The 10,524-nt window shown below is 54.3% G+C and overlaps 2 protein-coding genes across 2 annotated transcripts; one reads left to right on the forward strand and one right to left on the reverse strand.

Moving 5' to 3' along the window:
- Nucleotides 1-700: 700 nt before the first annotated feature.
- On the reverse strand, nt 701-2,065 carry LOC133276748 (mesoderm-specific transcript protein-like). The gene is made up of 3 exons (XM_061467884.1): nt 1,356-2,065; nt 1,182-1,245; nt 701-834 (listed from the first exon to the last, which is right to left on the reverse strand). Exons 1-3 carry the CDS (start codon nt 1,600-1,602, stop codon nt 717-719), a joined length of 429 nt encoding a protein of 142 aa, XP_061323868.1. The 5' UTR covers nt 1,603-2,065; the 3' UTR covers nt 701-716.
- A 6,448-nt stretch (nt 2,066-8,513) lies between these two features.
- On the forward strand, nt 8,514-9,774 carry LOC133276743 (uncharacterized). The gene is made up of 3 exons (XM_061467879.1): nt 8,514-9,144; nt 9,255-9,527; nt 9,767-9,774. Exons 1-3 carry the CDS (start codon nt 8,514-8,516, stop codon nt 9,772-9,774), a joined length of 912 nt encoding a protein of 303 aa, XP_061323863.1.
- Nucleotides 9,775-10,524: the final 750 nt, after the last annotated feature.

Genomic DNA, 10,524 nt, shown 5'->3' on the forward strand with positions numbered 1-10,524 from the left:
AGAACACTGCTTCTTCAGCTTGCCCTAGTGAAAGAGGCATGAGCCTGCCCTGGTGGAGCTACAACCAGGCTTCAGCAAAGATCCTGGGTAGTCCCAGGGGTGCAGCATCACTGAGCAGCTCTGCTTGTTCAACTGAAGAGCAGAGAAACAAGGGAAGTAGTAAAACCGTTGAGGTTTAGAGCTTGCCTTTGGGTCATTGGCCATTAAAAAGAGGTTACTGAAGGTAATTACAGTCTTTAAATGCTCCTTTATGTGTGCAGGGCGTCATTGCCAGTACTTGGGGGATTACAGGTCCAGCTCTCCTGCTGTAGTTAGTGTAGGCAAACTCTACTTCAAATTCTTCAGGCCTGACAAGGTGGTCAAGTATTACAACTCTTAGCAGAGGGATATCATTTCAACTGCATCCATGGTGGGAGTGTAAGCATCAGATCTTGACTGCAAGTGGTCCTGGCTACCAGTGACATGTAGCATGGCTTTACAGTGACGGCAAATAAGGACTCTTGCAACAGACATGTGTTCCTGTTGTCCTTTGAGCTCATCTGTTATCCCAGCCTCATCTTTTCTGGTGCTTCAAGGATTTACCTGCATCAATGCAGCAGTTTGGTAGCCAAAGATGAGGTTGTTAATGCAAAGTGCTGGATCTGGAGGTAAAAAAATCAACGTTTCTTCCTGTCCCCAAAGCCTGCCATGAGGTGCAAGAACTGAGGTGCAGCAGCTCAGAAGGAGTTGATCAAGTCGAGATAAGCATTCAGGAAGCCTGTTGGATCCTCCAGCTGTGGATAGTGGCTGATGTGGTCGTCCAGCACAGACACTGTGGACATGGGAGGCACCTTCCTGGTGGGAGAATACAGCAAGGTGCCACCACTGAAGCAGGACATTACCCACTCGTATTCTGCCTGTAACATGGTTTGGGGACAAAGCCTGTATCAGCTACATATGACCACTCTTCCAAGTGTTGGATTTACTTCAGGGTAGTCTGAAGGAGAAGACTACCTCAAGTCAATACATTTTACCTCTGTCTGCTGAGGGTTTCAAATACCTCATTGTTTTGACTGAGAATTCTGACTTTGATGCCTAAAAACCAGCCTCCCTGAAAAGGGAATTGAAAGCCCCAAGACAAAGTCCTCCCTCAAAATGAACCCCAGTTGTGCATTCGCACTTTGTGGTGGGCGTTATCTTACTTGTAAAGCTGAAGGAACTCTGGGTGTGGATTCACAGGGACCAAGGGCCCATAGATGAGATGCACTGCGAGAGAGAAGCAGAGAGAGCTTTTATACGCAAGGACATCCCTAAACTAAGCCAAGAAGACTGTTGCACGCATCCCACGAAGTAAACCAAACCAGGTTCCTACTCACATGGGACAGAGGTGGACATCAAAGCCCCAACCCAGCGTTCTCTTTGCTTCTTTCTCTGGTTTATGTACTGCAAAATACTGAAGAGAAACCTGTTGTTACTCAGCAGAAGGTGCCCTGAGGAGCTGCACTGCTGCTCCCAGGGCAGTGTGTGCCTGTGCCATGAGACTGAGGTGGCATCTGCATCTTCCCAGGCAACCTCCTTGGGGCAGCAGCAGCAGCACAGGATCACTCTGCTGGTCATCCCCATCTTAGTGACTTGCTTAAGGTGGTTTCTTTGAGTGCAGTCAATTCAGAGGCCTGCTGGAGAACAGCACAAGTTCATGTAGGAAGGGAGAAACAGCTTGAGTTTCAGGAGATGGGAAGATACGGTTTGAATGCTTTCCATCTCAGATGGAAGCAAATTTGGGTCCTCTGCTCCCAGTGCAATGCCTCTGGGTTGGAAAAGGAGATGAAATATCTTCACCTTTGTGCCAGGCAGTACAGTAACTCACAACCCGCACCAAAATGTTGGTTGTCCTCAGGTCCCCTTAAACTCCATCCTGCTTCACTTGGGCAGGGGGACAGAAAGTGGATCCTACACAATGTCAGGGCAAAATCAGTCTGCTGAAAGCCCACACAGGGTCTTATGGGTCTTGTGGTGCTCTGAAACCATTTCAGTACCTCACAGAAGAGGAGTCAGCACTGAACCACTGCATGTGGAGGAATCTGAAAGGTCATCAGATTCACAATTTAAACACCAGATTCGAGAGAATCAAGTTTAGCTCCAGTTGTTAACAAAAGCCTATAAATTGAAGCCGCTGAGCTCCAAAGAAGCAAACTAAACCCCATGTTGTACATCTCCAGCATTGTCCTTCTCACACCATGCTCAGATCCTCCTGACTCCAAACTTGGGCACCTGCCTTGCATCACCCAGGCAGGAACCCCTGCTCCTACATCACACCCCAACGCTCTTTTGGGCTGCGGGGATGATCCCAGATCCCAACAGAAGCAGCTGAAAGGTCTGGGGAGCAAGGATCTGTGGGGAGTGAAGGCGATAAGATTTGCATGAAAAAGTGTTTGGGAATGAGCTCTGAGGCCTTGGTGCTTGACAAGCCCTGGGTCGATGAGCTGGAACCTTGAAGGCCAAGGAAGGGAAAGGAAGCAGGCCTTGGGAGGATGGGCCAGGATGTAGTTGTGGGGGGAATCTCAGGTGGAGGCCACAGGCTGTGGGGGTTGTGAGAGGGTCTGCAGCATCGTGATTGGACTATTTACCTGGAGAGTTTTACAGGGGCCAATGAGATTGAACGTTGTCGTATGTGCAGGTTGGGAAAGTACCAAACAGGTGCACAGAAAGGGCTTGGTGGTAATAAACGAGGATTTGATTCTCTGCATCCCTTGTCGTGGTTTAAACCCTAGCCAGGCAGCTTGTTCACACACTTCCAGTGAGTGGTGCCAGGCTGAAAGCAATAAAGGCCCCCCCCCCCACCCACCCCGGGCCTCTCCCCTTTCCCACTCCTGGAGGAACGGGCAGGAGGATCGAAAGAGTGCAACTCCTACGGGTTGAGACAAGAACAGTCCAGCAACCAATGTACAACACAGATCACGACTGCTACTACCAATGACAACAATGATAAGAGAAAATAACAAGGAAAGAGAATACATTACCACCGGCCAAGAAACGAATGCCACCCGGAAGCCCGTGTCCTTCCGGGTAACTCCCAGTTACCCCCCACCCCGGGCATGACCTGCTGTGGTATGGAATACCTCCTTGGCTAGCCTGGGTCAGGCGCCCCGTCTCTGCTTCCTCACAGCTTCCCCTCCTCCCTGGCAGAGCATGAGCCTCACAAAGTCCTTGGTCAGGGTAAACATCACTTAGCAACAACCGAAAACATCGGTATCGCAGGCACTGTTCCCAGGCTGGAAGTCAAAACACAGCACTGCACCAGCTACCAAGAAGGAGAAACATGACTGCTACTGCTGAACCCAGGACACCCCTTTAGGCACCGGAAGGAATTGTGGGTTTGGAAAGGAAGGAAGGAAGAACTTCCTTTGTCTGTTTTCAGACCTCCAGCCCAATCTCTCCCAGGCATTTGTACTTCTGTTTATTGTGTTCATGTTATCACTCATGGAAATACAAGTCAGATCTCAGGAAAGTGCCTGGTTTAGGGGCTTGGATGCAGCAAAGGCTCCTTCAGGATTCTGAGAGTGTCTCTCCTCAGCTGCTCAGTAGAAGCTACAATGGGCTTTGACTCCCAAAGTGATTGCCCCATTTTCTGCTCTCTTTGAGCCTCACGCATGTTTGAGGAAACGTGTTTAAGCTTTACAGATAACCACCATAAATACTATTTTTCCTCTCTGCTTTTATATGCTGTTATTATGTGCTTCTGCAATTAAAGCCACGCATGCCAGGGTTCTCTTGGCAAAATGCTGCGGCCTCTCTTTGTCTTTCCCTTTCTAAGATGAGGATCATTTCTCTAACTCCTTATATTCTGTAAGTCTGAAATGTCCTTTGCTTTTCTGTCAGTTGGAATACCTGGAGGTGACCATGTCTGATCATATTCAGGTGGTTTTAAAGCCAAACTTTGCAGCAGCATGGGAAGAAGTGGGAGATGACTTTGAGAAAGAAGAAACCTTTGCACTTAGTTCCATTAAAACCCTTGATGGTGAGATGATCTCTCCTCTTGTATTGGTGACCCACATAGTAATCCTGGTGAATCTGCCACGCTGGATATTTATTTGGTGCGTAGGAGGAGAATTTGGTGCCTTCCAGTGGGAAGTCATGTCCCAGCAACAAGGTTTTGTGTTGCAATGCTGGGATTATAGCGAGTGGAACTTTGGCATTGCTCTCCTGAAGCTGGGTGGAGGAAGGGGTGGGTTCCTGGCCTGTGCAGGCATGGCAAAGTAGGGGTATTGATGGGGCTGCAGTGGAAATGGTTAACCCACATGGGTGCAATGACAAGAAGATGATACACAAGAAGATAGGCTTTGGGGTTAATATAGTTTTGGTAGATAAAGCAGAATGAAATAGGAAGACCAGGGGAACATGCAGTGTGTGAAGGCAGACATATTTTTCCATCCCAGCATTCCCGGTCAGTTGCCAGCACCGATAATAAATGCTCGGATCAATGTAGGGATAATGCAGCCACTCCAGCCGAGGAGCCGGCTTCATTTGGAGCTCTGCTCGGATGCCTCTGTACAAACACCCATAGTACGGGGAACAAACGAGGAATTAGGGATGTGTGCACGTCTACGGGGATATGATGTAATAGGCATCGCAGAAACCTGGTGGGATGGCTCCTATGCCTGGAGTGTTGGAATGGAAGGTTAGAGACTCTTCAGAAAAGACAGGCCTGGCAGATGGGGATGAGGAGCTGCTATTTGTGTTAGGGATAGGCTGGAGAGTATGGAACTCTGTCTGGGGAAGGTGAGCAGTCAACAGAGACTTTGTGGGTCAGGCTTAAAGGGAATATAGCTATGGGAGACATTAGTGTGGGGATCTGTCACAGAGCGCCTGATCTAGAGGACTCTGCAGATGAAGTGCTCTGTAGACAGATAGGAACAGCCTCAAGCTCTCAGGCCCTTGTCCTCACGGGGGACTTCAACCACCCTGATACCTGTTGGAGGGACGGTACGGCCCGGCACAAGCAGTCCAGGAGCTTCCTCGATTGTGTGGAAAACAACTTCCTTCTGCAAGTAATAGAGGAGCTGACAAGGAGAGGTGCCGTGCTTGACCTCGTGCTCACCAACAGGGAAGGGCTGGTAGGAAATGTGACGCTCCAGGGCAGCCTTGCTCATAGCAATCATGAGATGGTCGAGTTCGAGATCCTCAGGCCAGTGAGAAGAGCGTGCAGCAAGCTCACTGCCCTGGACTTCAAGAGAGCAGACTTTGCCCTCTTCAGGAGCCTGCTTAGTGAGGTTCCATGGGACATAGCCCTAGAGGGCAGGGGGACTCAAGACTCTTGGTTGATATTCAAGGATCACCTCCTACAAGCTCAGGAGTGTTGCGTCCCAGCTAGAAGGAAGTGCAGCAGGAGGGCCAGGAGACCTCCTTGGATGGATCAGGAGCTGCTGAGGAAACTTCAAGTTTGCCGATGACACCAAGGTCTGTGGTTCGGTTGATAGGCTGGAGGGAAGGAATGCCATGCAGAGGGACCTCGACATGCTTGTGAGGTGGGCTGATGCCAACCTCATGAAGTTTAAGCATGCCAAGTGCAAGGTCCTACAGCTGGGTCAGACCAATCCCAGGCACAGCTACAGGTTGGGCAGAGAAGAGATTCAGAGCAGCCCTGCGGAGAAGGACTTGGGGGTGTTGGTTTCATGTTCTTTTTATGTTGAGTAAATCAGAACTGCACACAGTACTCCAGGTGAGGTCTCACAAGAATGATTTCATTATTTTTGTTGTTTTTTTCCTTCTTTTACCGGTCTTTCTTTTCTCCGTTCCCTTTTCTTCTTGTCAAGGAAAAAAACAGGGAGGAGAAAAGTGCATCCCTGACTGCCCAGTGGCCATGGGCACGATGCTGCCGCTGTCACAAAGCTTCAGTGGTTGCTGTGGAGTTGCCCATGAGGAGCTGGGACCCTTTGGAACTGGTGAGGGCATCGGCGTCTCCGTGGAAACCACGGGGGCATTGTTACGACTCTTATGTGGGGTATTTAAGGCCCTGGCGCACCCTAGAGGTGGCAGTTGCCCTGTGAATCCACAGCAAGTCTGCATCCGAGGACACAGAAGATGCCAGTGGACAAGGGATCGAACGCCCGCTCCCAGCCTGCCGAGGGCAGGCCAGGAGTGCAAAGGAGGCGTCAGGTGAGGGCTGGGGCAGGAGTGAGAGGCCGGTGGTGGGACGGGGCCACATGGAGCTGCCTCGGGGCCGGGGCCGGGCTTGCCGGCACTGCGGGGGCTGCTGTGCCAAGGCAGCCGCCTCCATCACACACCTCTTCCTCCTCCTCCTGCCCGCAGGTGGGCCACAGGCCACAGCCTGAGGAAGGGCGGCGTGGGATCACGGTACCACAGCTGCCCTACCAACGAAGGTATCAGCCCATCGAGACCCAGCAGGAACAGGTAGGGACCCCGAGGGAGACAGGGCCAAACACCTTCCCAACCACGGGCATGCCGGGGCTGCTGTGGGCTGGGGCCATGGCCTGCGGGTGGCCAGCCCTTTCCCCAGCCAGCTCTGGGAGCAGGCAGCAGCCACCTGTGGGCCTGAGCCTTGCCGTGGGGCTGGCAGGGGAGCCCAACTGCATGAGCTCCCAACAGCTGGGATACGGGCGCAAGAGACACTATCACAGAGCCTCTCTCCTCGACTTCTCTTGCAGGTGGGCAGCGTGAGGTGCAGAGCGGTGCTGCCCCGCAGCATGAGGACAGAGGAGCAGACACTTCCTCGGCCAGTGGTGGTGGAAAGGACACCTCGGCCGCCACCTCGGCCAGTGAGAGAAGCCAGCAGGCTGCCTCGCCCGACATGGGCACCCTCTGCCCCTGCAGCCAGATTCACTGACATGGCCATCGGCAGGACAAGCAACAGCCAAAAGCAGCTTTGCACAACCGCTGCCCAGCAGCACCACATCCCCGCACATGGCAGCACTGTTGCGAGGCCACGGAGCTGGCAGCCTGCCCCACACAGGCCCACAGCCTGTGCCACAGCGCAGGGCACAAGAAATGTGAGCGCGGTCCTGCGCAACAACAGCGCTGAGAGCCGGGGACCCTACCAGCAGGCAGTGGCATGCCAGGACCCAGCATACAGCAGGGCTGCAATGACAAGAAGATACACTGTCAGGGCACCTAACGGCAGCAAAGCCACCGCCACTCAGCCTGCTCCTGATCCTAACACCCGTGCGAGCACTGCTGCTTCCCAGAGCAGGAAGACGGGGCGAGAGGGCAGCCTCAATGACAAGTTGCTGGGGCTGCACAAGAAGGTTCTTGCAAAGCCTCTGCCCGCCCTGCGCAGCAACATCGAGGCTTTGCAACACGCCAGGAGGAGCCGCTTGGCCAGAGCTCCTGAGGAAGAGGAGTACCAGGCACCTCTCGTTCCCATGGCACCAGCACCAGCATCTCGTGGCTTTAGCAGGCAGGCTGCTGCAGCACAAGCCCAGCGCCAGGCACCTGCCATGAACAGCTCAGCAGAAAATGACGCAGATCTGAATTTCCCATCCAGGTGCGTCAAGAAGCTTCCTTTCAGAGCTGGTGTCGAGGTGATAGAGGCACCAGCCTCTCCCGCCATCGGCAGGCAGGCTGCAGCAGGACGAGCACAGGGCCGGGCACCTGCCCCGCACAGCCACAAAGAAAGCAACATGGATATGAAGGTCACACCCAAGAGCATCCTCAGGAAGGTCCATTTCAGAGATGCTGTTGAGGAGGAGGCAGAGACCGCAGCCTCTTGCGGCTTTGACAGTCAAGCTCTGGCAGCAGAAGCACAGTGCAATGCACCTGCCTCCGACAGCATCATAGTAAGAGATGCAAAAGTGCGTGTCACACCCAGTGTCGGTGCAAGCTCCCAGTTCTGGAATATGATCGAGGAGGAGGCAGAGGAAACAGATTCTTCTCACAATGGTGATGAGGAGGCAGCACCGGAGGCAGCACCAGAGGCAGAGAGTCAGGCATCTGTCCTGCTCAGCCCAGATGCCTGTGAGTTGGTTCCACAGGGAGCAGCCCTGCTCAGCACAAGGGAGCCTCTGGTCCAGGCTGTGGCAGTGGATCAGGAAACCAGCCAGCAGCTGCTGGAACCTCAGGGCATGACCCAAATGCTGGATGCGGCAGTGGACAAAGAGGAGAAAGAGTGGGTAGAGGACATTGATAAAGTGCTGTCCCAAGTGGAAGAGATCATCATACGCAACCTCTGGGTCAACCCCTCGGTCCCAGAGCTCTTCCAGGACCCCCAGGCCGATATCCAGGAGGGGTCTGACTTCCCCAGCAGCATGGACATTGAAGTGACAGGGGAGGCAGGTGGAGACCTGCAGAACACGTCTCCTATCCCAGCCGGACCCACAGCCACTGAGTCGACAGCTTCTACATTAGCTGCATCTGCGGAGGAAGAGGAGCACCGCGCACGTCTCACTCCAGTGGCACAGGAGGAGGTGGAACCGGCACCAGTTTCTCCTGCCTGCGTCGAGCAGGAGGCAGCACCACAGGCACAGAGGCAGGTACCTGCCCTGCTCAGCCCTGATGCCTGTGAGGTGGTTGTAGAAGAAATGGCAGGGACCGTCACTGAAGAGGTCCTGATCATGAGCCTGGCCGTTGTCCAGGGAGCCAGCCAGCAGCTGGCGGAACATCGGGACATGTCCCAAAACTCAGATGAGGCAATGGCACTAATGGCATCTGTGTGGACTGGGGACACTGAGTCTCCTGTGTGTGGAGACCATCAAGGAGAGGCTGAAACAGCCATTGTCTTGCCAGAAACACAGAGAGAGGAAGTGGCAGCTTCATGGCCTGAGATGCCTGTGCCAGAGGCTGGAGCATGCCACTCTGCCCCAGAAGCAGCCAACGAAGGAGAAGCAGGAGCTTCTGCCTTTGATCGTGAATCTGGGCACCCGGTGAGCGAGGCACATATGGCTGGCACCGGAGATACTGTGGAGATTCAAGCAGGAGTCTCGCATGGGCTACCTGTGGCAGAGAGATTCCTGCTGCTCCCTATGCCAGAGCCTCTGGAGGAGCCGGAGAGGAGCAGCATGGCCCACACCAGTCACAGGCTCGACATGCAAAGGAGAGCCAGCCTGCCTTGGCTGCTGGGCAGCTCTGTGGAAAGGGAGCTCCAGCAGCAGGAGGGCCAGAGGCCTCGTTTCGCCTTGCGGCGGGGACGGATGCCCAGTCACAGGCAGGTGAGTGCCAAGGACAGGATGGGACAGGACAGCGGGATGAGCCTTCCTCTGCCTGTGGCCAGCCACTGCTCCCTCAACTGATTTTCCTCATCCCTGTTGTGTGTTTACAGGAAGCGCCAGGGACCTTGGGCGAGGAAGCTGACGATGAGGAGTTAGACAGAAAGGAAGAAGAGGAATGGGAAGAGGCCATGGACAAAGAGCTTTCCGAAGTGGAAGAGGTCACCATACGCAACCTCTGGGTCAACCTCTCAGTCCCAGACCACTTCCAGGACACCCATGCAGATCCCCAGGAGGGATCCAGCTGCCCCACCAGCATGGGCATGGACGCAACAGGAGAGGGAACCAGCCAACAGCTGGTGGAGTATCAGGACATGACCCAAATTCTGGGTGTGTCAATGGCAGCACTGACGCCTGCAGCACCTGAGCACGTTGAGTCTGCTGTGGCTTCGGAGCCTCAGGGAGAGGCCAGTGCAGCCGCTGCCTCCCCAACAGTGCCTGAGGATGAAGTGGCTGCTTTCTTGACTGAGATCCCTGCAACAGAGCCTGGAACATCCCACATTCCTCCAGGAGCAGATGATAGTGGAGATGCAGCAGCTTCTCCCTTGTGTCGGGACTCTTGGCGCCAGGTGAGTGAGGCGCGTGTGGTTGGCACCGGGGATCCCAAGGCCTTGGACGGCAGCTCCCAGGTTTTGTGACAGGGCTATTTCTGGTGCTGCCTGTGTCATCCCACTGACATTGCCCCCATCCCCTGCCTGTGCTCTTGCTACCCTGCAGGGTAGGCTCAGACGCTTTGTGAGGAAACACCTGGGCAAGGCTGTGACTGTCATCCAGGGAACAAGGCAGCAGCAGGTGAAAGAGCCAGACGTGGCACAAAGCTTGGATGTGGAGTCACCGTCAACGTCGCCTGCTGTAGTTCAGGACAGCGAGAACCAGCCAGGTACTTGCCCGAGTTGGGTGGCACCCAGGCCAGACCGGCAGCAGTGTTTGCGTGAGTTCGGGTGTGTCCCAGCCTCCCCTCCATGGGCCGAAGGCTGCGTGGAGACCTCCTAGCAGACCTTCCAGTATCTGAAGGAGGCCAATGAGGATGCTGTTAAGGATAAGTTCTTTACTGTAAGGGTGGTGAGGCACTGGAACGGGTTGCCAAAGGAAGTCCTTTGCCTACAGCTCTTCTTCCTCCACAGGCATTGCCACTCTTCCAGACCAAGGAGCGGCCCCACGGCGACGACTCTCCCGCTTCAGGAGAGTGCTGAGGGCTCTGCGCAAGGCTTTCACTTGCTCATGCCTCACCCCACGTGTGGAGGAGTAGCGCCCTGCTGCCAGCGCCAGGCCCAAGGGAGCTGTGCTGAGGATGCCATGCTGCAGCCTGCACTTGTTGTGGCTGCTT

Source organism: Pezoporus flaviventris, unplaced genomic scaffold, assembly GCF_033815535.1.
Source record: "Pezoporus flaviventris isolate CSIRO_AGI_PZ_B2104156 unplaced genomic scaffold, CSIRO_AGI_Pfla_v1 ptg000046l, whole genome shotgun sequence".
Classification (NCBI taxonomy): Eukaryota; Metazoa; Chordata; class Aves; order Psittaciformes; family Psittacidae; genus Pezoporus; species Pezoporus flaviventris.

Coding starts and splice junctions, on each gene's coding strand:
- LOC133276743 (XM_061467879.1), top strand. CDS start 8,514: ATGGCAGGGACCGTCACTGAAGAGGTCCTGATCATGAGCCTGGCCGTT. Junction 9,145..9,254: donor GCCCAGTCACAGGCAGGTGA/GTGCCAAGGACA, acceptor GTTTACAGGAAG/CGCCAGGGACCTTGGGCGAG.
- LOC133276748 (XM_061467884.1), bottom strand. CDS start 1,602: ATGGGGATGACCAGCAGAGTGATCCTGTGCTGCTGCTGCTGCCCCAAG. Junction 1,246..1,355: donor GATGTCCACCTCTGTCCCAT/GTGAGTAGGAAC, acceptor TCTCTCTCGCAG/TGCATCTCATCTATGGGCCC. Junction 835..1,181: donor GAGTTCCTTCAGCTTTACAA/GTAAGATAACGC, acceptor TTCTCCCACCAG/GAAGGTGCCTCCCATGTCCA.